Source organism: Andrographis paniculata, unplaced genomic scaffold (assembly GCF_009805555.1).
Source record: "Andrographis paniculata isolate CXL003 unplaced genomic scaffold, ASM980555v1 Contig69END, whole genome shotgun sequence".
NCBI lineage: Eukaryota > Viridiplantae > Streptophyta > Magnoliopsida > Lamiales > Acanthaceae > Andrographis > Andrographis paniculata.
In genome coordinates, this window is record NW_026137605.1 from 1,641,496 (window position 1) to 1,667,155 (window position 25,660).

At 34.5% G+C, this 25,660-nt stretch overlaps 4 protein-coding genes and 1 long non-coding RNA gene across 10 annotated transcripts; 3 read left to right on the forward strand and 2 right to left on the reverse strand.

Moving 5' to 3' along the window:
• The first annotated feature begins 974 nt into the window (after positions 1-974).
• Positions 975-3,097, forward strand: LOC127264126 (40S ribosomal protein S5). Its single transcript, XM_051293527.1, has 5 exons — positions 975-1,084; positions 1,163-1,260; positions 2,106-2,377; positions 2,559-2,762; positions 2,855-3,097. Exons 2-5 carry the CDS (start codon positions 1,165-1,167, stop codon positions 2,907-2,909), a joined length of 627 nt encoding a protein of 208 aa, XP_051149484.1. The 5' UTR covers positions 975-1,084; positions 1,163-1,164; the 3' UTR covers positions 2,910-3,097.
• An 828-nt stretch (positions 3,098-3,925) lies between these two features.
• Positions 3,926-7,145, reverse strand: LOC127263753 (uncharacterized). The gene is made up of 12 exons (XM_051292954.1): positions 6,939-7,145; positions 6,781-6,837; positions 6,595-6,681; positions 6,085-6,183; positions 5,819-5,914; positions 5,634-5,699; positions 5,447-5,537; positions 5,177-5,244; positions 5,023-5,088; positions 4,697-4,747; positions 4,314-4,378; positions 3,926-4,143 (listed from the first exon to the last, which is right to left on the reverse strand). The coding sequence occupies exons 1-12, from the start codon at positions 7,143-7,145 to the stop codon at positions 4,083-4,085; spliced, it is 1,014 nt and encodes a 337-aa protein (XP_051148911.1). The 3' UTR covers positions 3,926-4,082.
• A 239-nt stretch (positions 7,146-7,384) lies between these two features.
• LOC127263754 (uncharacterized) lies at positions 7,385-8,820 on the forward strand. The gene is made up of 3 exons (XM_051292956.1): positions 7,385-7,591; positions 7,837-7,905; positions 8,048-8,820. The coding sequence occupies exons 1-3, from the start codon at positions 7,385-7,387 to the stop codon at positions 8,633-8,635; spliced, it is 864 nt and encodes a 287-aa protein (XP_051148913.1). The 3' UTR covers positions 8,636-8,820.
• Positions 8,821-13,018: 4,198 nt separating this feature from the next.
• LOC127264017 (general negative regulator of transcription subunit 3-like) lies at positions 13,019-24,559 on the forward strand. 4 transcript variants are annotated; one of them, XM_051293346.1, is made up of 18 exons: positions 13,020-13,299; positions 13,396-13,527; positions 16,227-16,364; positions 16,637-16,687; positions 17,576-17,665; positions 17,745-17,891; positions 18,706-18,816; positions 19,083-19,148; positions 20,206-20,365; positions 20,466-20,735; positions 20,856-20,935; positions 21,403-21,558; positions 22,324-22,492; positions 22,740-22,885; positions 23,117-23,401; positions 23,485-23,619; positions 23,701-23,879; positions 24,006-24,559. In XM_051293346.1, exons 1-18 carry the CDS (start codon positions 13,207-13,209, stop codon positions 24,067-24,069), a joined length of 2,472 nt encoding a protein of 823 aa, XP_051149303.1. In that variant the 5' UTR covers positions 13,020-13,206; the 3' UTR covers positions 24,070-24,559. The 4 variants fall into 4 exon arrangements, with proteins under 4 accessions (XP_051149300.1, XP_051149303.1, XP_051149302.1 ...); XM_051293343.1 differs by having other exon boundaries at positions 13,019-13,299; positions 20,466-20,935; XM_051293345.1 differs by having other exon boundaries at positions 16,248-16,364; positions 20,466-20,935.
• LOC127264019 (uncharacterized) lies at positions 24,227-25,562 on the reverse strand. 3 transcript variants are annotated; one of them, XR_007841588.1, is made up of 4 exons: positions 24,969-25,562; positions 24,775-24,848; positions 24,540-24,659; positions 24,227-24,374 (listed from the first exon to the last, which is right to left on the reverse strand). It is a non-coding gene; the product is annotated as an uncharacterized LOC127264019 (long non-coding RNA). The 3 variants fall into 3 exon arrangements; XR_007841589.1 differs by having other exon boundaries at positions 24,227-24,379; XR_007841587.1 differs by having other exon boundaries at positions 24,227-24,659.
• Positions 25,563-25,660: the final 98 nt, after the last annotated feature.

A 25,660-nucleotide genomic window follows, 5' to 3' on the forward strand; every position in this document is an offset into this window, starting at 1 on the left:
ATAATTTGAGTGTAAGAAATATCTAGAGTCTATTATTAATAATGTAAATAGATAAAAAGAAAAAATTAAAAATTAAAAAAAAAATAAAAAATTTAAAGATTATTGACATATAAACATATTTTTGTGAACATACTAAAATAGTGAATTTTGAAGATTTTTAATACTACTCCATTAAACTTTTTATTTTCAAAATCTAAAACTTTCAAAACAATCTTTTCTTACCACACAGCACAATTATTTTGTTGTGAACACAAGAATTTTAGGCCGTGTTTTTTCAAGATAAGTTTGGGAAATTTAAAATTCCCAAACTGGGTTGTCCCTTGTTGGCAGACAGGAAGCTTGCGTGTGCGTTTGCTTGTTTGTTTGTTTTTTTTTTTTTGTTTTTTTTTTAATTAAATTGAAAATTTTATAATAATTATAGTTTAATAAAAAATGTATAATATATATGTTATTATGTAGAAAATAAATTTTTTTATAATATAAATAAATAAAAATTTAAAAATATATATTTAGTATTATATTGAGATGTAGTATGAATAAAATAGAAATGACTAAAATAATTTTAGTATTGTGTGATATAAAAGTAATAACATTTGTGTAATACATTGTAAGTTATAAGGTTACTTGTAATGTTAAGTTACAAATAGATACTTTGTTAGAGACAGATTAAAATAAAAAAATAGATACGAACGGAGGGAGTAATTTAAATTTATAATCAAATTATACAAATTAATACACATTTATATTATTATATTTATTAATTATCGAATCAATATATATCAAAATCCCCAAACCCAAACCAAAGTTATACACAAAAGAAATACAAAAATTTAAACCTATCTTATATTTGAAATAAAAATTAAACTCAAACTCAATTTTTTCACCCTTAGTTTTGCACTCAATAATTATGGGCCTTTAGTAGTCAGTCCATTGGGCCCATTTCTGAGCCCAGTAATGCCCTTTTTTATATAGTTGAGACTTTTAGGGTTTTAGTATCTGCTGTCACACCTCCTTGCCGCCGGCCAGCAGCTTTGATCGATCTCTCCCGGGGCAACAATCGATCGGAGTTCAGATCTGTCTGCAGGTTTCTTTTCTTTTATCCTTTCTCTATCTGTTATTCTCTTGTGGTGAGCATTCATTGATACTATCAATGTTCCGTCAGGTATGGCCACAGAAGCGGTATTAACAGCCGGAGACGAGGCGGATAAGGTTCACACCGGTGTTTTGCTATTCAACCGTTGGTCCTATGACGAAGTCCAGGTCTCCTTTTTTCTGCCTCGGTTTCCACTTCTTTCTGCTTTGTCACGTACACCATAATATTTAAATTTCAGTGGATGTCATTGATCAATTCATGTTAGATTCTTCGCTTGATTACTGTATCATCATCTTTTCTTTATTTCTCTCATTTGATTACCTTGTTTGGCTGACTACCACCACGTAGCATGAGTGAAAAACATTTAAATTTAGTGGATAACGCATTGGGGTCCTATAGATTGAAAAAACTTGCATTGGTATCTAGATTAATTTTTTTTCCTAACATGTTTTTTATGCAAGATGGTGTGTTTAGTGGATAACTTGCATTGTTGTTTGAAAAGAGTGCAAAATTGAATTGAAATGGTGTGTTTGTTTAGGGGTTTGGATTTTTTTCGTACTTTGAATTGTCCAAATTTTGATTTGTAATAGTTGTAAGACGCATGTAAATATGTATTTATTTTCAATGTAAAGTTAATTTTTAGTAGAAAATATAAAAAATGAAATATGGTTGTTTGATTTCAATGTTTTTGGGCACAGAAATTTTGATGAATAGGAAATTTTTTTGAAAATCCTTGATACTAATACAAGTGGACAAGAAAAACCGAGTTCAATTTGATAGTTGAGGGTGGTGGGCGGTGGTGCAGAATTTTGATGAATAGTGAGAGAACAAAACCATAGCTTAAAGACCTTACAGGATACAGAGCATAAATGTTAATGTATTTACATGAGTGCCACTGGAAGCCTCTTGATGCAAATTTACTATGCAGTATGCACACAAACTCTTAGTTATGATTTTCCAGTTTATCCCTTTTATTTGTCTATTGATTCATCTTAACCTTGTTCTGTTGTAGATTAATGATATCTCTGTGGAAGACTATATTACTGCAACTGCTGCCAAGCATCCGACATATATGCCTCACACAGCTGGGAGGTACCAGGCAAAACGATTCAGGAAGGCTCAGTGCCCGATTGTCGAGAGGCTAACCAACTCCCTCATGATGCATGGAAGAAACAATGGGAAGAAGCTGATGGCAGTCCGCATTGTGAAGCATGCCATGGAGATCATTCATTTGTTGACTGACCAGAACCCAATTCAAGTTATTGTTGATGCTGTTATCAACAGGTTTTTACTCCTCAATTAATGCTTTACTGCATAATAACATCATACTTTTTGCATATGTCAATTTAAGCTTAAAGCATGGTGCAAGAATATAATTACATTGATTTTAAATTGCTGTGTGCATTTCGTTTTTGCTTTTTGAGGATATTGTGTTACTCATTTGAGCACTGAATATTTTGTGTAGTGGTCCAAGGGAGGATGCAACCCGTATTGGTTCAGCCGGAGTTGTTAGAAGACAAGCTGTTGATATATCTCCACTGCGCCGCGTCAATCAGGCGATATATCTGCTCACCACCGGTGCCCGTGAAAGCGCTTTTAGGAATATCAAAACAATCGCCGAGTGCCTTGCTGACGAGCTTATCAATGCTGCAAAAGGATCCTCTAACAGGTAAGAAACTGTGTTCTGAATCTTTCACAATAGTTACTTTAAATTGTACATTCTGTGTGACTAACAGGCGAACAATCGAATATATTTTGCAGTTATGCTATTAAGAAGAAAGACGAGATTGAGAGAGTTGCCAAGGCCAACCGTTGAGATTTCAAAGATTTCGGACATTATGTTTGTCTCGTTTTACCCTTGATGACTTTGGATGTTGCTGAAAGCATGAATAGTGCTGGATGCTCAGTGTTTTTGTTTAATTTTGTTGGGAGTTTTATGAATTAGATAAATGGGAACCTGGATGTTGCTTTGCCTTAATATGAGAGCATGTTTTTAACCATAAATTAATATAGGTTTGGTTTTGTTTTGTTGGTATATAGATTCATAAGATGAGAGAGGCTTACAAGGTGGTGTTGAGTTTATTTAGATGCATCCCATTCTCAGGTTTGGAGGTAGGCGAAATTCATACACACTCATGCATTCTAAATCCTGTTTTTATGAAATATTGCCAAATCCATGTTTCTTTATTTTTAAATTTGTCAATCTACTGCTTTTTCTTTTTAAAAATACTACACATTTAAATTACTTCCATTTAATCTTTCTACTTTTTAATAAAATAAATTTTATTAGTGAGTAGAGATGTGAGAGATAAATTTGATTTGTTATGTTTTTTGTGTTCTGTATAATTTAATTGTATGTGTAATATAATGTTTATAATTTATGTAAAAGTTAAAAGAGATTGTTTAGTGGGATGGATGAACATAATAAAGAAGGATCATTTCAGTTGAGATGAAGAGGGTACTATTATTATTTCTTTCAAACCAAACATATCATTTCTTCAAAATATTGCATCCTTGTCTATGTTTTAAGGTATAATATTGTTAGCTTTAGGTTTAATCGAACGGAATTATTTTTGTGCTTTCTTGAAAATTTTCAATGTGATTTGATTTTGTAAAAAAAAAAAAAAAATGATGAATGAAGCAAGTGAGTTTTGATTAATTGATCAAAATGAGGCATGAATTGAATAAGAAAATTTCGGTGAAAAATAAATAATAAAGTTACTATTTTCTAAGTTAGCAATTGCTTCCAACAGAAAGTAAATGCCAAACACACCTTAAAGAGGGAGGAGATGGGAGTGTTAGTAGTATCTTCCTTTCCCTTCTTTCATGCAATGCAAATTCAAAAGTTAAATTTATAGTTATTAAATTTCAGTACACTCTTTAAGTAGCTTGGCTTTACATTAACTTGAAACAAACTGTGTATATGTATATGTAAATGTACATCAATGGCCATGGCCATGGCCCCTTAACTTGAAGCTAAAAGCATCAATTAAACAAGTAGCTGTGATTTGGCAGCTTGTAGCATCTCCACTATCAACGTCTTCACATCCCTACACAATCACCATATTTGATCATCATCAACTACCATCAGAAAGACTATTTCTCATTTAAGTTTAATTAGATGCTGCTTTTAAGAAGGACAATAGTATTTAATAAACAGTGCAAATATATAACTGAGTAAACAATGCAATGCCTCAACTCATACTTCATAATTACTCACTTTCTATCACCAGCGCGCCTCGTGAAAGGGATCCGTATCTTGAAAGTGTTCCCTTCGTACCCAGCCTTCATAAGAGCAAAAATCCGTAAATTTAGCATTTCTAAATAAATATAATAACAACATGCATGGACACACACATATGGAATTTGTCTTTTTATACCAATACTTTTAAAACTTTTGACACTATTCATCAAGTAATTTTAAAAAAATATCATATCTACATTTTATTCTCAAAAACATCGAGTATCAATTTTTTCCTATTCCGATTTTCTTTCCAAAACTACAAAAAACTTGTATCTAAATGGATAGGTAAATAAAAAAAGAAACGAAAACATGCATATGGTGATGAACACTAGAAGATATAGGAGAAGTGTCACTGTAACCTTCGCATTGAATCCCAGACTGTCTATGTCCACCATGTATGCAAACTCTACCTGAAAAAGTTATTAGTTCCCAATTATAATCAGCATCTAGCCTCGGGAAAGAAGAAGAAGAACAATGTAGTAGTTGAACCCGTCACTTCCGTATAATAAAAGGAAATTATCACAACAACATATCTCTAATCACTCCATTGTTCACAAACAATACATAGAAAAGCCCACATGCTATCAACCAAGTAAGCAACATTTCATGCCGGTTCAATTTAGACAAGAAAAGAAACAACCCCCAAAGTTTCTATAAATAATCAAGAAAAATATTGCCATAATACCGGGACAGATGTCACGTGCTGCACTATCAGTTTTGTTTCGTCTGCGTGATCTTTGTTCATGTGCAACTGCAAGGGAGTTTATTCACATGCAGAATTCAGAGCCGGATAACCACAAAAACAATATTAAGCACATTGCCATTATGGTGTGTCATACTGTCACAGGCTTAGAGAATTGGTATATAGGATCCACTTTCGCTGCTTTAAACTCGTCCTTGGTGAATTCTGCAAAGTATTCACATAGTGAAAGAACCCGAAGCAACAATTAATGAATAAAACAAAAAATTACCACCAAATCTTCTTTAAAGGCATGAGTCAAAGGCCATGTGCTCGTAAATAATTCATGTATAACTGAGGTATTGTAAGGTCTTGGCTTAAAGGAAAAGAGCATTAGCGAAATACATAAGGAATCCAAGATTAGGCCAACCTCCAGATCCTAATAAAGCTGTTGCAACGCCAGACACATATCTTACAACAGTTGGTTCAATTCGCAGAAATTGGAAATCACCAAAGTCAACCTTCACGAAAGATAGTCCCAGTAGTTCAGATAAGAAAAATTAGGGCCAGCTTTGTGCAAGATATTGACATACTTATAAAAGAAAGACTCCATTTACCCAAAATGCATCAGGGTGTCTAGCCAAATATGCTGCACGGATAACATCCCTTTCTGTTTTTTCAACCTAGAGTGATCACAAAAACTTCCCGGTCAGAAGTAAGTATAGGGAAGAAGAAACTAACATTAGATGGCAAACCAGCAAGAGCATAAAAAACTGAAAGATATAGCAGTAGCAAAGCTTACTGGGACAGCATCCCCATGAACAATAACAACAAGGTCAGTTCGATCCTCAGGATCTCTTGCCACAAGCAATGAGCATTTTTGGTTAGCCAAAAGATCCTATAGCAATTATACAAATATCAACTTAAATCCTTAAAGGGAGAGAGAGAGAACTACAGAGATTCTTTGCAATTAGTTTATCCTTCTCATGGATGAAACTAGACACTACCTGTCCAGAGCTCAACCTTTTATTAGGAGAAACAAATGAATATTTCAACTGGTGTACAAACCTTCGTATGAACTGCCAAGCTGCTAACTGCTAGTAAGGGAGATCCAAAAGCGTCGCAAGCAAAGTCAACCATGGATCCTGATGGATACCCCTCAAATCTCTGTAATGGATTAGGAAAATGCACAACATTTAGAAATTTAGCAGAATACCTGAAAACTAAACCAGAATTTTGGATCATGTGGATGTGCATTCAAGCAGAATGCCAGAATTATAGGAGCTAAAGAGACATTGCATTGGTGAGCCCAATATCATCCATAGTCACACCCTCAAATGTGTTCTAGAAGAATAAAATTTTTGTTGTAACTAGTAAATTCGAATGCCAACAAATCGTATCAGATTATAGTCAGCATTACACGAGGGCCATTGGGATTCGGCTAATGGTGTCAACCCAATTAAGAAAATGTACAGCTAACAAAATGCCATTTACAACTCAATGAGCAACCAACATTTGGAGGTAAAATAGCATGAAGTAGACCAAGGTAGCTAGTTTCAATATAGAAGAGGAGTCGACCTGCGAAAAGGTAGACAAGAATCCCCGCAAACTGTAATAGAGAAGTGTCTTGACTTCCTCTACAGGTGAGAGCCTAGCAGCTTTTTCCTGAAAAACAAACACCAAAATCCAATTCAACATGAGTAGCCCGCGTGCATAATATAACGACAACTATATGCAGGAATGGTGCATCGCATAAATGAGAACCTGGTGAGCTTGGATGAGTTGAAAGGCATTAACTTCCCCTTGCTCATTGGAAGTGCTCTGTTCAGAAATCCGCCAAAGCAAGAATTAATACCGCAACAGCAGCTGCACATATAGCTATGGAGATCGATATAAACCAACAATCGAGAAGATGCGCGTACCTGATTGGAGGATGATAGAGAAGCCAATCGCTTTTGAGAAAACAGGGATTTGAGGCTGCTGTTATGGATGTAATTATAATTACGATGAAGATGTAGAAAGCTGCGGGAGGAAGAAGAAGAAGAATTGAAAGGGAGAGCGAGAATTGGGAGGGAAGGAGGATTGGGAAGGAGCTGCTGTACTACAGCACCACACTTCATCATCTTCATCCTCCTCCTCCCGTACACAGAGAGAAGAAGAAGAAATTGACTTAGCCCTAGATAGCATCCATGTCGTTCTGTTTTGGTCCAATTTGTTGTTATTTGCAGCCCACCCAAGATATCGGTCCACTTGAGATTTGGCTATGGCTATGCCCACCCAAAGCGTGGGTATTGAACAATAGGCCCGCCTCTGCAATATACCTCCATCCCTGCTCAGTGAAGCAGCCATTACAGCACCACGGCTTGATATGCAGGCGTACTGCTTCCTTGTGCTGAGTCCAGTGTCCTCTTTCGATGGCTTTGCCTGTTCCAGATGGCCCTGGCTCGCCTCTAGGGATCGCCGTCGTCTTTTCACAACGTCCGCAGCCCATCGGAATCACTACGACATCCTCGGGATCTCACAAGACGCTACCTCTGCAGACATTAAGCGAGCCTACCGTCTCCTTGCTCTCAAGGTATCTTCTTCTTCATCAAAATCATTGCTTCGATTGTCATCCGCCTCTGGTAATTAGGTTTTTCAAATTTGTCCTCGAATGCCAAGCCTGCAAATTGATTAATATTTCATCATTTCCTCGGGCGATTTTGCTGTCAGTTTCGTCTTCATTTTGACAAAAAATCGAGGTTTCTCGTGAAAATATTTTTTCCTTCTTCTAGTTCCACTCGGATTGATCTCCTTCCTGCACCTGATATTTCACTGCAGTATCATCCTGATGTCAACAAGGAAACAGGAGCTAGTGAGAATTTCAAAAGCATCCGAGTGGCCTACGATGTGAGTGCCTTGTCCTTCCTTCTGTTCCTCAGTTTCATTTCCATTAGATCAAGTTTTCAGCAAACCTTTCGTTTCCCCAACCCTAAATTTTCGCAGATTAAACTTCATTCGCCTTCTTTGAAACAATTTTCACCAACTGCAGATATTGATTGATGAAACGTCGAGAACCGATTACGACAAAGCCCTCTGCTGTCAAAAAAGCTCCACACCTTTCAAAAATGAACCATCCATTGATCCTGAATACAACAATAATCGACTAAGGTTCTACCAATGGGCTTACCAGAGGAGGCGCAGCACACAGGCAGATCATCACACCGAATTTTCATCATTTGACGATGACGACGATGAATCAGCCAATGGCGAAAGAGGCAGCACCTTCATCGAGGTGGTTAGATCAACATTCATTTCCGTGTTCCTGATGCATACGGTGGGAATTCAACTGTCGCTAGCATTCAGCAGCCTCATGGCGTTCGTCGACGGCAAATTGGACGCAGGATATAAGCTGGGTTATTTGTGCGCATGGATATTGGGTGGAAGGGCAGGCATCATGCTTACAGTGCTGCTATCGTTTGCAAGCTGGGCTTGCGGGAAAAGGAGCAGCAGTGTTGTTGCTTTGGTGGTTGTTGCAGTCTGGATTGGTTCGAATCTTGCAAGGTATGCTCCATTGCCACAAGGTGCTCTTCTCACACTTCTGTATATGTCAATCAGGCTGCAGCTGGATCTGACCTAAGAAAGAATATGATGATAGAGATCAACTTCAAGATGAAAAAGGATTTGATTATAGGTAGATGGTATAGTAGCTGCCATTGAAATGCAATGCTTCCTTCCTTCCTTCCTTCCTTCCTGCCTGCCACTGTATATACCCAACTGTAATTTTCTGTTTTGTGTTGTATTTGGTGAATAATATGTTGTCTCTCTCTCTCTCTCTCTCTCTCTCTCTCTCTCTCTCTCTCTCTCTTTATATATATATATATATATTTGTGCATACGTACAGAAGGTTAGCGGCGGCTGAGTCTTCGACGCCCAAAATCAGCATTGAGACTTGAGAGCTCGACGTCTCGAACATGGCAATGGCAATGGCAATGGCAATGGCAATGGCAATGGCATCACCTATTTAAGCGTACATAGGACAAATCACTTTTTTTGGTTCAAACTCATGCGAGTTTTATACCAATAATAAAAAAATAAAGATAAACAAATATTTTGTGTGTATTTTTATTAAAATACATTACAGGTTTTATATAATTTACTTTGAAAATATCATATTATATACTCCCTCAGTGAAAAGATGTCTCGGTGGAAGTAGGCACGAGAATTAAGGAATAATAGTATTTAATTGAAAGTAAGTATAAAGTAGAATATAAAAAATTTGAAGAATTTTAAAAAGTAAATTAGAGTAATAATTAGGGATAGTTTAGAAAAATATGAATAATTTTGTTATAAAGTTTAAACCATAGTTACTAAATAAGAAAACAAGACAATTGTTTTGAGACGGACAACAATGAAAAAAATAAGATAACTCTTTTGGGACGGAGGGAATACTATATATTAAATAAAATTCATTTACCTCAACTCAAAATACTATTTTTACTATAATTTAGTTTGCCACGTTCAAAAGTATTAATGCATCAAGTAATATATAACAAATTTCAAATTTTTTTATACATTTACATTGATCAATAAAATTATATTATTTGTTTATTTACTATAAAACTCCTCCTAAATGTAGGAACAAAGAGAGCATTAAAATATAGGTATGGGAATTAATTTTGAGTAAAAACTTGAATTAAAATTGTTGTTTAATACAAAATATAAAAATATATTTAACGAAATATTTTAAATACTTTCAAGCTAGTTAATAGATTTTATTCACTTATAAAATTAATTTTTTAATACAAAATATTTTTATATATATATTACAGCACAATTCTCCATGCATAACATAAAAAATACTAAGGACGATTATATGTTATATGATTCAATTAGCTCTGTTTATATTAAAATGATTGCTAAAGCAAGCTGTTTATACATAAAATAACGATTGAGGACATTTTTATTTTATTTTTTTCTAATATATTTTATTCAATTGTGTTCTTTTGAGTATAGAACATTTGAAATTTTTTGTTATTAGTTATTAAAAATTGCAAAAGTATTATAAAATAGTATTTATTTTTTTTATTATAGTTAAATTTAAAAAATAATATTTTTTAATTGAAAAATATAAATAATTTTTTCTATTGAAAATGATGTAAAATATAAAATAATAATTTTTTAGTGTATATATTTATTATGTTAATTATCGATTAGTTAATTATATTTATAATTTTCAATAGATTTAATTTATTTAATATATTTTTAGCATAAAATTTATATAATGTAATTTAATATAAAAACAAATTATTAATATTTATATTTTCTATTTTGTATTGATTTTAATAAATTTATATATATTTTACAATTAAAATATTTTATATATAAAAATTAATTATTTTAATTTTATAAAAATAAAACTATAATATAATAAAATATTCTAATACAAGGGTGTGTTTGTACGGGGATTAGATTAGATTTACACTATTTATCCAATTTTTTCCTCCCAAAAATATCAAATCAAACATTTATTTTCATTTTTTATATTATACTAAAAATCAATTTTACATTCAAAACATCACATCAACACCTATTTATATCACATCATACAACTATTCAATTTCAAAATTTTTACTATTCAAATTCTAACTCAAAATCCAAACCCCCAAATAAACACACCTAATCAAAATATATTTATTTGTGTAAAATGTATAATAAATTTTTATGGGCAAATAAAAAAATAACAAAAATTAAACTAAAAAAATTATTTCCAACACTGGGTAAGTTAAATTTTTAAAAATTAGTTTTTTTTTTATTTTTTAAAAAATTAATTTACCAAACACTTAGATTAGTCGTTCAATTAAGTTAAAAGCTATTAAAAAGGTCCTTGCCAAACATAAATAAACTCATTCTTTTATTCAATTTTAAAATACTAGTCGTCAATCTTATTTAATTGTAATAGAAAATAGTAGTTGAAATACTTTCGTGTTTGAAACGGGCCTACTAACACTACTTATAAAAATGATAAATGATAGTATTCAAATGTTACTGGAATTAAATACTTCCCTCCATATTTAATATGATGTATATTTGATTTGGAACGAGTTTAAAGAAAAATAAACAAAAATATAATTTATTTATTTTTTTTTTATGGTAAAAATATATATATATATATAGAGGGTGTGTTTATTCGTAAATTTTTTTAACTGATTTTACTATGTTCAATTTTTTTCTCACAAAATATCAAATTAAATATTTATTCTTTATTTATTATATTTTACTAAATTTTATTTTTTCATTCAAAACATGACATACATATTTATATCATATTAAATAACCATTTCAATTTAAAATTTTATTATTCAAAATCAAAATCCAAAACTAAATCTACAAGTAAACACAGTCGTAGTATTTTTTTAACTAAAAATGGAATGGCAAAAAAAAAAAAAATAAATAAAAATAAATTTGAATGACATAAGAAAAAATTGATAAGTCGTATAATTAAAATTGTGTGAAAATAACAAACGATTGATGTTGGAATTCGAATAGCGTGACGAGAAGATCTCTATAGTTAGGGATGACATACCGTACCGTACCGAAATACCGGTCGATACCGATATCGTACCGAACTTTTCGGTATAACTAAAATACATAACGGTACCGTACCGAAAGTTTCAATATACCGAAATTTCCGGTACGGTACCGATATATACCGTTTATACTAAAATTTTCAATTTCGGTACGATATCGGTATATATCGCTTATAACGAAAATTTTGATTTCGGTAGATATTGGTATATACCGATTAAATTTAACATAATTAAAAAAATTAATAAATATCACTATTCTCCACTACAAAAATATTATGAAAAAATCAATAAATTTTCAATAGTTTAGATATTTTTTTGTTATGATCTTTTAAAAATATTAATAATTATTATTTATATTAATAATTAAATTATTTAATAAAAATAATATCGGTACGATATCATATCGAAATACCGAACTTTCCAAAAATTCATACCGATACCGTACCGAAATTTTCCGTATATCAAAATTTTCGATATTTTCGACATGATACGGTACCATAAGTTAGTATTTCGGTATTATGGGTAAATTTCTCGATCTCCATCTATAGTTGCCAAATTTCAATTATTTGGTGGAGGCGATTTGTTCGTCCACAGGAGAGTGAAAACAATTGACAATCTCAAAATAAAAATAAAAAGCCAATATGTTGTGGCTTGTGATTTATTTTACAACCGTTTATTCCGTCAAATTTTTATTTTTATTTTTTTGTCTGTGTATGATTTTTTTAGCTTCAAATTTGTTGAACAGTGAATGTACAATGTAGTTGATGATATTTTTCCTATAGAAACATATATATATATTTTATTTGATATATATATTTTTTGAACAAATTATAATGAATAATAGAATCTTTTGTAAAAATTCACTACCAAAATACATTTAAATAAATATTTGTTAAATATTTTATTTACATTAAATAATAATAATATAATACACAAACAACATAACCATGATTCAAATTTAGGATGACTTTGTAGGTTCGGTCGGGGTTTACCCAGTGCGCATTTTCGGTAGCGGCTGCGGGTTCCCACGTTATCCAAAAAAAAAATTTAAGATGACTTTAGGTTCAGCCGGGGTTTACCCGGTGAGCATTTTCGGGTAGCGGCGGCAGGTTTTCACGTCATTAAAAAAAACAAATTAGGATGATTTAAGCCTAGTTTGCAGTATATTAGATTCGACCGAAATTTACTCAATACGCACTTTCATCAGCGGTTGCGGGTTCCACGTAAAAAAAAAAAAAAAAAAATTAGGGTGAGTTGATGGTGTGAAGTGAACTCGCAAAAATATTTCTAAGACAAATAATATCCTAACTAAATAAATAAATAATAAAAAATAATGAACAAATTCAAAAGGAACAGTTATGTAGTAAAAGGGCTTGCAATTACCATCAAAGCTTTGCATGGCCCAAATTGCCTAGGCCCGGCCCTTCCCAGCCCGGCCCAAAATACATACATTCATACATATAAAAAGCGCCTTTGGAGCTCACAAGCAAGCAAGCGCCTCTTCATTTCTTCATCACCAGTCGTCACCTCCCCGTTCTCGACAGCACAGCACCGCCACCAGCACCAGGGAGGGTTTGGATCACCCTTTCATTGAGTTCTCCTACATTTGAAGGAATCGTCAATGGGGGCAAGTCGAAAGCTACAGGGCGAGATCGACCGCGTCCTCAAGAGGGTTCAAGAGGGCGTCGATGTATTCGACAGCATTTGGAACAAGGTCTTCCTTTCGTCTCACTCATTTTCTATTTCGCTTCTTCTTCTCTGATCGTCTTCGGGCAACTATATTTTTCAATTTCAACGTTTTTTCCTCCAGGTTTACGACACAGACAATGCGAATCAGAAGGAGAAATTCGAGGCGGACTTGAAGAAGGAGATTAAGAAACTGCAAAGATACAGAGACCAGATCAAGACATGGATACAATCCAGCGAGATTAAGGATAAGAAGGTTTATCTCCTGCTTAAGCAAACTTCATTTTCGAAAATCAATTATCCATATTAAGCATTCTGCGTTACGGTATTCAATCTAAGCTTTTTTATCATGTTGTCTGCCCCTTACGTGTTAGTTTATGCTATTATCTTTGCCCTGCTGCTCTGCAAAATGGCTAAATTATTACTGGACATTGAAGCAGTTAATCATAGGTTTTTCTCTTGGGTAGAAGCTAGATGCATTACTAAACTTGTTGAGGACATGGAAGATTAGCTATCTTAAAGAGTTTTGAATTGATCAACATCATAAGAATTAGGAAAATTTAGGATATAATCTGGGGAAATCTATCTATCCGATTGCCCAGAATTGGAAATTGCATTGATGATGCCGTCGTCTAAGTCATGCGGCATCCACGTAAGCACTCATGTCTGTGCAAAAGGCTTTTCTTGTTTTTTCCGCATATTCGCTTTTGTTTTGTTTTTTTATGTACATGCATTAATAAACTTGTTGAAGACATAGAAGATAAGCTATCTTAAGAGTTTGAATCAATCGCCATCATAAGCATTATAAAATATATAGGATATAATGTGGGAAGATCAATCTATCAGGTTTGCCCAGGATTGGAAAGTGCATTTATGATGCTGCCATCTAGATATCTTATCTGGCATCCACGTAAGCACTCGTGTCCATGCAAAAGACTTTTCTTGTTTTCTCCGCCAAAGAGTATATTATTCTCTTTTCTTCAGTTACACATTAGAAGAACATCATATATCTATCATGACCAATAGTTCTACCAGATCAATTTCAATTTCATCACCCACATCGCTCAATCTTCTTCACAGATTTTATTGCTTTAGTATTCTCCAATTTATTCTAATTTATTGGTATACGCAATTCATGGGTTTTGCCAGGTTATTTTTCTTCACTGCCATTGCCACGTGTCACTTTGTTATTAAGTTATGCTCCTGACAGCATCCATTTGAGACCTTTATTCATAGCCTATCCAAATATTTGCTATTTTCTGCTTTCCCCGCTGCCACGTGCCTCTTTGTTATTAAGTTATGCTGCTGACAACATCCATTTGAAACCGGTATCCAGAGTCTTTCCAAATCGTTCCCACTTTTCGCTTTCCACAAGCAGGTTAATAGTCTTTATATAATCATGGAAACATAATATACACACATGTATATATATATCTAGAGAGAGAGGGAGAGAGATTTCTAGTATGTCATTTGGAATGGTCTGGCCATAATGGGAGAAGCGTGAGCCTCCAGAAAAGAGAGTCTAATGACAAATAAGGAGAACAGAACAATGTTATATTTTTACAGAAGACGATTTCCATTACTGATAACTATGTTGCTGAGGCTGAGGGTGGTGCCCACATTCATCACTGGGAGGACAGTGACAGTGGGACTGCTTTTGACGTTGTTGCTGAAAAGGACAACAGAGAAGAGGATTGGTGCTGCGCACGAGTTGGCGCTATCAAAGGCCACCGCGGAGGTGCTGCAGCAACCAGTTCTCTTGCTGCTGGAAGCCAGCAATGTTTGCTGAGTGCTGGGGCTGGGACATAATGGCATATTTCACAGTAACAAGTGGATGCCTGTAATAGTTTGAATCGTAATAAGAAGCAGCACCTATATAACTTGGTTAACATGAGCTTGTGTGCCTACATGGATGCTGCGTCTGTGATTTTCACCTCTTGGGATTTAATGAACTTTTCAGAAAAGATTGTTAATCAAGTAGTGTCTAATAATATTTATTCTCATGGCAAATGTGATGCTTTTGATGGATTACGGATAATTGGACCATTATTAATGAGAAGTATTTAGGGTTCAGGAGTATATTGCTAAGTCGTTGTGGTGTATATGTATATACATATTTCCCTGTTTACTTGTTTTTGAGTTCCTGTGTATTAAGTTTGAAACTAAAATTTGCATCCAATAAACTTGACACAAAAATTAAAATTGAACATTTTATTTATTAGATGCATAGGGTTTTTTATTTTATTTTTATTTTTATTTTTTCCATTTAAAAAAGATTTAGGCATAATTTATTATGATGCCAACAGGCAACAGCGGACTTACAAAGGAGGTTTGATGTAAACTCTAATGTAAGAGAAACACCTTGTTTAGTAAAAGAAGCCAATTCTATAAATGTTTATATATCCATATATATTTTGTGAGAGAAAGGTATATATTCATCTCGTGGTGAAACTATAATACAATCAGGTAGATAGGGCCTCTTAGAACCACGAAGAAGCTATAAATACAAATATAGTGAGCTCTATAGAATGAAAGAACTATAGCCAGAAAGAGAGCTTCTTCCGCCCTGAGCATTGTGCTTAACAATTCTATAAATGCTGATTATGGTACTCGCTTGTTGTCTGATGGTTGTGGTTGAGAGATATGGTAGGAAAGAAGTTTCTGAGCAGCGAAGGCTTTCCATTTGAGCCCCTCATATTTGAATGATAATGATCCATAATGCTTGATAAGTGGTGTTTTATAATTGGTATTAGTCTGTCATAAAATGAAGTATATGTGGAGTGGACACACACACTGGCTCTCTTATAGTCCTGCTCTTGTTGCACTATGTTCTGGCCCGCTTTGTCCCTTTTTTGTTCTGTGTGCAAATAGCTACATGCTATTTGCCTAAGCATCCTGTTGTAAGTAAGAGAATGATATCTTCATCTTGTTTAATATCTATTTCCTTTGACATAGGTTAGTGCCTCTTATGAGCAGGCTTTGATGGATGCTAGAAAGCAAATTGAACGTGAAATGGAACGGTTTAAAATATGTGAAAAAGAAACCAAGACAAAGGCATTCTCGAAGGAAGGCCTTGGACAACAACCTAAAACGGTGGGTACTGCATTGTTGTGTTGCTCCTGATTTTGACTGTTCAAACATCCATGTTTATTGTTTGGATTCTGTTCCATAACAATGCTCTTTAATTGCTTCAAATATAATAAAAATTAAATTAGTATTTCCATGTGAGGTGGTTTTTATTTGATCCTTTAGATAACCTTCTAGAATGTACAGCAAAATGCCCCCCCACCCCTTTTTTTGGATGCTTCGAGCATGTTCTTACATCTTCAAGCTTGTTTGTATGCATGTTTCATCATGTGGTGTAGGATCCAAAGGAAAAGGCTAAATCAGAGACAAGAGATTGGTTGAATAATGTGGTAGGCCTCTGTCATTTTGGCATGTGTTTTCTTTTTTCTTATTTAATTACTTTATTAACTGTTTTAATATTCAAGGATCTTTTCCCATATTCATAAGACCACTCATCATCATTATGTTTAATATTCAAATCTAAAAAATTCTGTCATTTATGTATTTAATTATCATTATTAAATTGACATAACTTTCCCTTGTTCTTAACTATTTAATTTAGCTCGGCTGTTGATTTCATTAATATAATTTCTTTTTAAACCTCATATTATATTATATTACTTACTCTTATTTCTTTTCCTGAAATAAGGTCCACATATTGTGTGATAAAACTTGAAGTAGTTTAGCTGAATGTTTGTTATTGATGAAATTGACATTACTCTATCTCTTTAGTTTCTTGGAGCTGGTGTCTAGGATATAAGGTTCTGTTTGTTTTTATTTATATGAAATTGAAATTACTCCTGCAAATCCATTACTTTTATTTGAGGATGCGAATTATTTCAAAGTTATAAAGTTAGTTGGGAGTTTGAAATACACTATCTTTATAATTCCACATCCCCCAAATACTTTTAGTTTCAGATACTTTTGAAAATCCAAAGAATGTATTGGGTTCCTCTGCATTTCATATTCGATGTATTTCACTTCCGTTCCTTTTAAACCCATTTTCAAATTTAAATCAATCCAACCAAATTGGCCTATTGGCCATGTGGAATTAGAACATTGAGTTTCATTCACTAAATTGATGTTATATTGTATTACATATAATTAGAACATACCTTATTCTTGGACATTTGCTATTCATTCTAACCATGCAACATATTGCTACATGGCCACTCTTTTCTTGTTGCAATGACTGAGCTATAACACTGGTTTTATGAGATGCATTATATATGGAGTAGGTCAGCGAGCTGGAAAACCAAATTGATAGCTTTGAAGCTGAACTAGAGGGGCTTTCTGTTAAGAAGGGAAAGACAAGGCCTCCTAGACTGGTATGCTGAAAGGACAAGAATGCTATATAATGATGTGCAGCATGCTTTTATGCTCATTATGGTTATCTTTCTTTTGTAGACACATCTGGAGGCATCTATTGCTCGGCATAAGGCTCATATCATGAAGTTAGAGTTTATTCTAAGGCTGTTGGACAATGATGAGTTGAGTCCAGAGCAAGTTAATGATGTAAAGGATTTCTTGGATGACTATGTGGAAAGAAATCAGGTCAGTTTTGATGAAATGAAGTTATACACGTCTATGTTATCTTTCATTTTAAGCTGATTTTATTACGCAGTGTGTTAGTAGGCAGCCTAATTTATTGACTTGATTTGGTCCCCTCAATTGTTTGGACCCTTTACTTCCGTAAATAAAATGGCAAATGGCAATATATATTTTGTTGTTCATTGATTTGTTGTAATAAACAAGAAGCGTGGAGTGCCCTTAGTTTTGTAAGTTACTGGCACAAATGAAGCATATGTTATTGTGTTACAAACCTTTTAGAAGTTAGGAATTTTTGTGGGTTTTAGTTTTGTGTGGTTTTCAATTTGAAATTTAACTTGGAACTTTCTTGTTGGGGTGTCTAACCCGTAAGGCGGTGGGGTGTAACGAGGGCTTCTCCCATGGAATTATCCTAATACCAAACTATATTTTTATCTTGTAAGTTGTAACTAATACAACAATTTCCTCATTTATTACTTGGTTTGAAGTTACATTCTGTGTGATTTTTTTTTTGGTTTTAATCTAATTTATGAACCGTAAGAATGGACTTTTAAAATAATTATTAAATTAATTTATATAATTACCAATAAGGTATAAACATTAAATATAAAAAGAATCTTTCTTTATTTCTTTACCAAAATACCAACATATTTTGACAGACGTAATAAATTACTGAACTGAATTGAAAATATTAGCTGGCTATTTTTTTGCCATAATATTAAGCATATTAAATCTGTTTGTAAAACCAGATTGAAACCCTTACGCACAAGTCTATTTACCTCTTGATGAATATATCCATTTTGGTTGTGCATACTTGCAGGAAGACTTCGATGAGTTTAGCGACGTTGATGAGCTTTACAGTTCTTTACCACTAGACAAGGTGGAGTCTCTTGAAGATCTAGTGACTATTGGTCCTCCTGGTCTTGTTAAGGTGCATGACTTTTCTTTTATCTCTTTTCTTTCAGAAGTTGTCTTCATTTCTATTTCATTATTCTCTCAATATGCTTGGTTCTGTCCTATTTCCCATGTTTCTGGTTAGCACTGGTCCAATTAAGCTTTCATATCTACATGGCTGTAACTTGCCTTTCTGATTCAACATCGAACAAGATAGATAGAAGCTGTGTGCTATTTCTCACCTCAGTTTTCATGGTTATGACCCTGGAAAAAATTAACTATCAAGTTCTCTGTTATTGGCAGGGTGTCAGTTCATCCAGTGCAGTTTTAAGCGCAAAATCTACAGCAGCTGCACCCACCCTGGCTCCAGTAAGTTCATTCTAAATTGCATTTTTGCACTTCACAATTATGTTTGGTTGAAGAAACTTTTGGTCAGCACTAGGGAGGACTTGTGTGGAATCCCTAATAAGATAGCAATTTCTATCTGGTGGTGTTGACATCAGAGTTTCTTGAATACCATGTTTAATTTATGTTTGCCTGGGAAGGTTTTTGTTTTCTCATGGTATTGAGTATTTGCTTGAATTGTAGCTATTGAATTGTTCAGTTGTCAATCATTTTTTGCGGTAGCTGCCTTTGTAGAGGAACTTTTTGCCATATTGGTCCTATTTTTTTCTTGTTTAGTGCCTGCTATCCAGCAGTAGAATCTCAGATGCCCTGCTGGCAATTTTCATTCAGAATATAATTGTTCTCCAGTTATTGTTATGATAGCAATAGACAAATTTAATTAAAGATCAGCATGATATTCTTCCTAGATTAATGTTTTAATGACATTATAATGATTTGGATGTCTCTGGGAATAAATAACTGCATATTTTGAGCAGTGTCCCTCAAAACGGGTTGTTGTTGTTAATCATTAGATATATTCTTAGTTATTATGGAGATGCTGAGATAAGTTTCAATTTAAATAAAGTTCTAAATAGTTTTTTCAATCTGTTTTTAGCTTATTTTCATTACATAGAACACATGGAAAATTTTTTCCTAAACTATTGGCTGGGTGGCTGGGTAGAAGTAAGATTGATTCTGTAGTGATGTGGACGTATTCATTCAATGAAAGATGCAAGTCCACGTACTCTATACATTAATTGCTTAATGGAGAGGTGGAGGACCAATATTAATAATTAAGATATTTTTAAATGTCAAGAGTTAATGTTTACCCTTAATAATGACCTTTATTCTTTTGCATGATCTGAACCTGAAGTTTCTGCAAAAAACTCCTTTTATGTTGCACTGCTTATGTGGGTTTTAGGATTTTGAAATTGTGTTTGATTTCTGTGATTATTTTACTTTATTTTTTTATGCTTATCGATACATAACATCTAACTAATATCCCTATGCCAATATATAACTTGACTATTTCCCTATCCAGGCAACCGCCTCTGCTCCTGCACAACAGGTTGCTTCTACTCATGACCAAGTTGATGGATCAGATTTCCTTGATGATGTTGTTACAAGAACTCCACCGCCTAAAAGTGCTGCCCTCAGTATTTCTGTGTCACAAACACCAGCAGCAGGCCATGCAAATCCTGGTAGCACAAGCTGCTCCACTATAGCCTTTTTTCTTTAACAAAAAAAAATCCTATTTTGGTGTCAAAGTTTAATTTCCTATATGTACTTTTGAAACTTCAGGTGCTGGTGCTTCATCTCCGATACCTGTTCCAAATACTACAAAAGAGGAGGATGCTATAAACTTCTCCAGTCGTAAATCTTCACCAGTTCTTGCAGAAGCTGGATTTAGGGCTCTGTCTAAAGGTGGCTTGCCAAGTCAAGCGACATCCACCATCCTTCCCAGTACTGGAAGCACAGTTTCGAGCAATGTAACTGTTGGAACCATTCCCTTTTCTTCGGAAATGGAGAAAAAGAATATGTTGCATTCTAATGATCTATCAGGGAGCAGTGGTATGCCACAGTCCCTTGTATCATCTCTAAGTAATAGAGTAGTCTTGCCACAAGCTGCCAAGGCTGCTGAAGGACTTGGATCAGTTGATACTAGAAATGTTGGTGATTCTACAACTACAGGAAGCAGGGTTTTCAATTCACCTGCTGGTCCCGGTATGCAATGGAGGCCTGGAGGTTCCTTTCAGAACCAAAATGAACCTGTATGTTTCATCCTTCTGTTTCTGTATTTTTGGCATCTGTAGTTTATATCGTTTTCAGCTGTTTGGTATTCACTATGACCTGAACTCCTGTTTATTAATTGCCACATGTCTGAAGGATCCGCCTGACATATCTTCATGGGATGGTAAAATGAATTTAGTTAATACATAACATAACATACGTTTATTGGCCTTGTTTTCCTTTCTGAGTTATGGGTAAATTTTGCAAATATGAAGTGGTTCCGACTTCTGATCATCAATCATGTTTCAGTGATGAGATTATTAGATACCAGCAAGTTGGACTCTACAGATGCTCGTACACAGCATTTTCTATGATCTTTAAATATGTTGATGACTAACATTTTTTTTCCAAATGTCCTTATGCCTGTAATTCATGCCCTATACTTGTTCTTTGATTCCAAATACATTATTCATCTCTTGTAACTATACTTCTGCATCATTGTGAGCAGTTTCGTGGAAGAACTGAAATTGCCCCTGATCAAAGGGAGAGGTTTCTACAACGATTTCAGCAGGTGCAGCAGCAAGGTCAGACTAATCTTCATGGTATACCCCTTGCTGGAGGGAAGCAGTATTCTGCACAACAGCAGAGCTTGCTCGCACACCAGGTGCTGTTTCCTCTGGTTTTTATTACTATATATATATTCTTTTCATTTTATTATCAATACTTTATCTTCTGTGTTGCTCTTTTTTCGCCTACTAAGTTAGACACTGTTTTAACATTTCCTTCTAAGATAGCATCTGCTAGTGCGTGCTGAATAAGTAGTAGTGGCACACTTACTTAGGCATGGACAAAGTTCTTTGTAAACTATGATATTCTATCAATTATGAAAATCCACAATACTATTTTTTGTTTCTACATAAATTTGAAATTATTTCGAAATTCATGGCTATATAATGAACTCATCCTCTCCCAGCTCCCAATTCATATTCAATTCAACCTGGCTGACTTTCACATGCAGCCACAATGATGAGATGTGCTGCCTTGATTATGTGACATATTTAATTTCTGGTTGGAAAATTTTTCATGGACATTGCAACGGTGAATACTATTGCACTTGGATGAAACACATATCATAAGCACTAAGAATGATACAACGATAGAGGAGATAAGATATCTAGAGTCACCGGGTTGATTAATAGTTCAGATATCGCAATTTCCCATAGACTTGTGTATATTTCGAATTGATCGTAAAGTTATATGCTCCTATTTCAATGTGAGTGGAAAAGACTATCAATCAAGTTGAGTAGAGTTTGGTCTGTAGAATCATCCATTTTTTTTGTTGTCTCTATATGAGAGAATTCAGTGGACTGTTATGTGTCCAGAATTCTTTAATATATAAAGGTTGCATCTTGTTTGACTTCCCTCGCAGTTCAATGCGCAAAGCTCATCTATATCACCACATCTCGGTTTGGGGATTGGAGTCCAAACTTCAGGTATTAATGCTGCTACTACACCTACTTTGCTGCAGCAGCAAACAAGTTCAGTCCATCAACCATCTAATCTGCAGACAATTATTTCTTCAACGTCTATGGATGTTGGTAAGATACTAAGATTAATTTGAGCTTCTTAATATGCTCTGCAACAAAATAAAATGGCTGAGAAGGCAATGGCAATGTGTCTCTCTAGCCACTTTAAATAATTATTTATCCATGGGTCCTGGATTAGTTTGTGCAATTCATTATTAATTTCAACCATTAACTATTATTTAGAAATTGAGTTTATGTGATTTAAGAAAACAATTGTTTTAATGTGACTTCCTTATTAGTTTAACTTTTGCTCAATTAGAAACTGACCCTCCAATGGTAGAGGAGCTGCAGCAGCAACAACCTATTGTTGATGACTCACTATCAGATTCTGGTTCAAACACTGGGCTCGGGAAAACTCTTGTGCAAGAGAATGAATTGAAGGCCTCATATACCTTAGATACTTCTGTATGTCTACATCTTTATTTTTCTTTTTCATTATAGAAATTTATCCCGGTAACATTCAATTTCGCCTCTATTATTATTATTGTCATGATTATCCCCAAAATGCTGAAATTCTTGTCAATTAATATTCAGCATCCAAGATTATTCCTAGATTTTGGTTTCAATTATTGAAATCATCTACAAATTCACTAATATCGCTGATTTAATTTAATTTTCTGGTATGTAATTGTTAAGCAGGCTGCAGTTGTTGCTGGCCCGCCTGCCGAGCCTGCACAATTGATTAGAGATACCGACCTCTCTCTAGGGCAACCAATGCAACCCGCTCCATCTTCCGGAAGCATTGGTGTTATTGGTCGAAGAAGTGTTTTGGACCTTGGCACCATTGGAGATAACATCAGTGCATCGACTGCTAATTCTGGAGGAATGCACGGCCAGCTATACAATCTGCAGATGCTCGAGGCTGCTTATTCCAAGCTTCCTCAGCCTAAAGATTCTGAGCGCTCGAAGTCTTATACTCCTGTATGCAGTTATCATATTTTTGCTTTTGATATCGTATCAACGTCTCTGTATTTGCTGCTCAAACTTTATTTTTTCAAATGCAGAGGCACCCGGTGGTGACACCTACATGCTATCCTCAAGTACAGGCGCCGATTGTCAATAATCCAGCTTTATGGGAGCGGCTCGGATCAGATACTTACGGCACGGATATTCTGTTCTTTTCATTCTACTATCAACAGGTTACTTGCAACTCTTTTCTTTGTACCCCAATGTGATTTAGAAATTCTTGATTTGTGCTAATGGGAAGGTCCTATTTGCAGAATACTTACCAGCAATATTTGGCGGCTAAGGAACTGAAAAAACAGTCGTGGAGATTCCACAAAAAATTCAACACATGGTTCCAGCGTCACGAGGAGCCGAAGATCGCCACAGAGGAATTCGAGCAAGGGACTTATGTGTACTTTGATTTCCATTTTGCCAATGAAGAACAGCATGGATGGTATGATCTTTCATATTTCTTTTGCTTAAGATTATTTACTTATTTGTTATTTTAAGTCACTACCCTTCATTCAATATTTTGTTCCTTGCCAGAAATTATCTTATTTTTGTCTGTCTCTCTTTTCAGGTGCCAGAGAATCAAGACTGAGTTCACTTTTGAGTACAGATATCTTGAAGATGAGTTGAGTTAGTCATATGAATCTACAGGGCCCTGGGCTTGATTTGTAGCCATATGTAAACTAAAACAAGTTTCTGGGATGTACTTAAGAACAAGTTTTTGGATGCTGCTGGTTCCTTTTTGCATAAACTTACACATAAATGGAATCAGTTAAAAATATATTCATCAACTTTGAACACCAACTTTTGGAACTATATTCATCAGTAATTTTTTTTTTAGAACATTACATTTGGATTCATCTCACGAATGATCACATGAAATTCAAACTAGAAGTATAGCTTCACCCTACAGCCTGCAGCTTAACTCTCTTCGGCAGATCTGAACTTGAATGTCAGAGAATAAACAAGGGCATCAAATTTTGTAAAACAATACACGGCCAAGGTTTAAATCCTGCTCAATCTTGGTAGTAAGTAATCAAGAAAGACATCCAGGAACAATCTTTGGTAAATTTACAGAGGACATGGTGATGAAATAGGATCCTACCATGTAATCAATATATCAGATTCCAGTTGCACCCATCCACATGAAGACTTTGGGCCCAAGAAAATGTACTTGGCACAAGCAATATCAAAGCAAAACATAGGTCAGATCTCTGATCAATTCCTACAATGAAGAACCACATGAAATGTACATAAAACATTTATAAAGATGGCGCCGGATATATTTTTTTATATTTTTTACTATTTAGATCATATATTGTTAAATTAAAATATATTACCTCCGAACGGCTCCAAATATCACATTAAATTCAAACTAGAAGTAGCTCCCCCCTACAGATCTGAACTTGAAAGCCTGAGAATAAAGAAGGGCATCAAATTTTGTAAACAATACACGGCCAAGGTTTAAATCCTGCTCAATTTTGGTAATAAGTGATCAAGAAAGACATCCAGGAACAATCTTTAGTAAACTTACAGAGGACATGGTGATGAAATAGGATCCTGCCATGTAATCAATATATAAGATTCCAGTTAGCACAAATGACTAAAATGATAAGTACATGCACAAGCAATATCAAACGGAAATAGCAACAAAGCAAAACATAGGTCAGATCTCTGATCAATTCCTACAATGAAGAGCCACAAGAAATGTACAAATAATTTTAAGCAAATGATAATGAAAAATATTGTATAAACAATAGCTCATAAAGATCAAACTCATGGATGAAATTTAGCTTGTGCTTTCCTCAAAACCTGTGACTACAAAAAAGTAAAATTAAAAATAACAACCATAAAATTCACACAAACAAAACAAAATTCCAGTTTTCTTTTGAAAGGATAGCCCGCGCATCCGTCATCGCCGCCGCGACAGGCTGGCTCCGGCGGCAGGCAGTCTTCATCGCAGTACAAGCAGGGTCCGACGGTTCAAAGGGGGAAAACCGAAAGATATGGAAGCCTCCTGCACCTGACGGAGGGCGGCGTTCCAATTTCCGTCCACAGCTCCCCCCAATTCCCGGCAGCGCCGCCGCCTGCTCAGATAAGATCAAGTAGTGTATTGACCTAGTTGCTATAATCACATTTATATATAGGAGTCCCTTGTATGTTGTACTTCCGTAAATATCTTCACAGTGAATTCTCTTAAACACCCCTCCAACTACCGGTTGCTGA

What these genes read in the sequence shown, in the direction of transcription:
- LOC127264126 (XM_051293527.1), top strand. Translation starts at nt 1,165, where the DNA reads ATGGCCACAGAAGCGGTATTAACAGCCGGAGACGAGGCGGATAAGGTT. An exon ending in GGTCCTATGACGAAGTCCAG is followed by an intron (nt 1,261 to 2,105) that starts GTCTCCTTTTTT and finishes GTTCTGTTGTAG; the next exon opens with ATTAATGATATCTCTGTGGA. An exon ending in GCAAAAGGATCCTCTAACAG is followed by an intron (nt 2,763 to 2,854) that starts GTAAGAAACTGT and finishes TATATTTTGCAG; the next exon opens with TTATGCTATTAAGAAGAAAG.
- LOC127263753 (XM_051292954.1), bottom strand. Translation starts at nt 7,145, where the DNA reads ATGAAGATGATGAAGTGTGGTGCTGTAGTACAGCAGCTCCTTCCCAAT. An exon ending in CTCTATCATCCTCCAATCAG is followed by an intron (nt 6,838 to 6,938) that starts GTACGCGCATCT and finishes ATTTCTGAACAG; the next exon opens with AGCACTTCCAATGAGCAAGG. An exon ending in AGGCGCGCTGGTGATAGAAA is followed by an intron (nt 4,144 to 4,313) that starts GTGAGTAATTAT and finishes GTGATTGTGTAG; the next exon opens with GGATGTGAAGACGTTGATAG.
- LOC127263754 (XM_051292956.1), top strand. Translation starts at nt 7,385, where the DNA reads ATGCAGGCGTACTGCTTCCTTGTGCTGAGTCCAGTGTCCTCTTTCGAT. An exon ending in ACCGTCTCCTTGCTCTCAAG is followed by an intron (nt 7,592 to 7,836) that starts GTATCTTCTTCT and finishes ATTTCACTGCAG; the next exon opens with TATCATCCTGATGTCAACAA. An exon ending in GCATCCGAGTGGCCTACGAT is followed by an intron (nt 7,906 to 8,047) that starts GTGAGTGCCTTG and finishes CACCAACTGCAG; the next exon opens with ATATTGATTGATGAAACGTC.
- LOC127264017 (XM_051293343.1), top strand. Translation starts at nt 13,207, where the DNA reads ATGGGGGCAAGTCGAAAGCTACAGGGCGAGATCGACCGCGTCCTCAAG. An exon ending in TTCAGAACCAAAATGAACCT is followed by an intron (nt 20,936 to 21,402) that starts GTATGTTTCATC and finishes CATTGTGAGCAG; the next exon opens with TTTCGTGGAAGAACTGAAAT. An exon ending in TTTCATTCTACTATCAACAG is followed by an intron (nt 23,620 to 23,700) that starts GTTACTTGCAAC and finishes TCCTATTTGCAG; the next exon opens with AATACTTACCAGCAATATTT.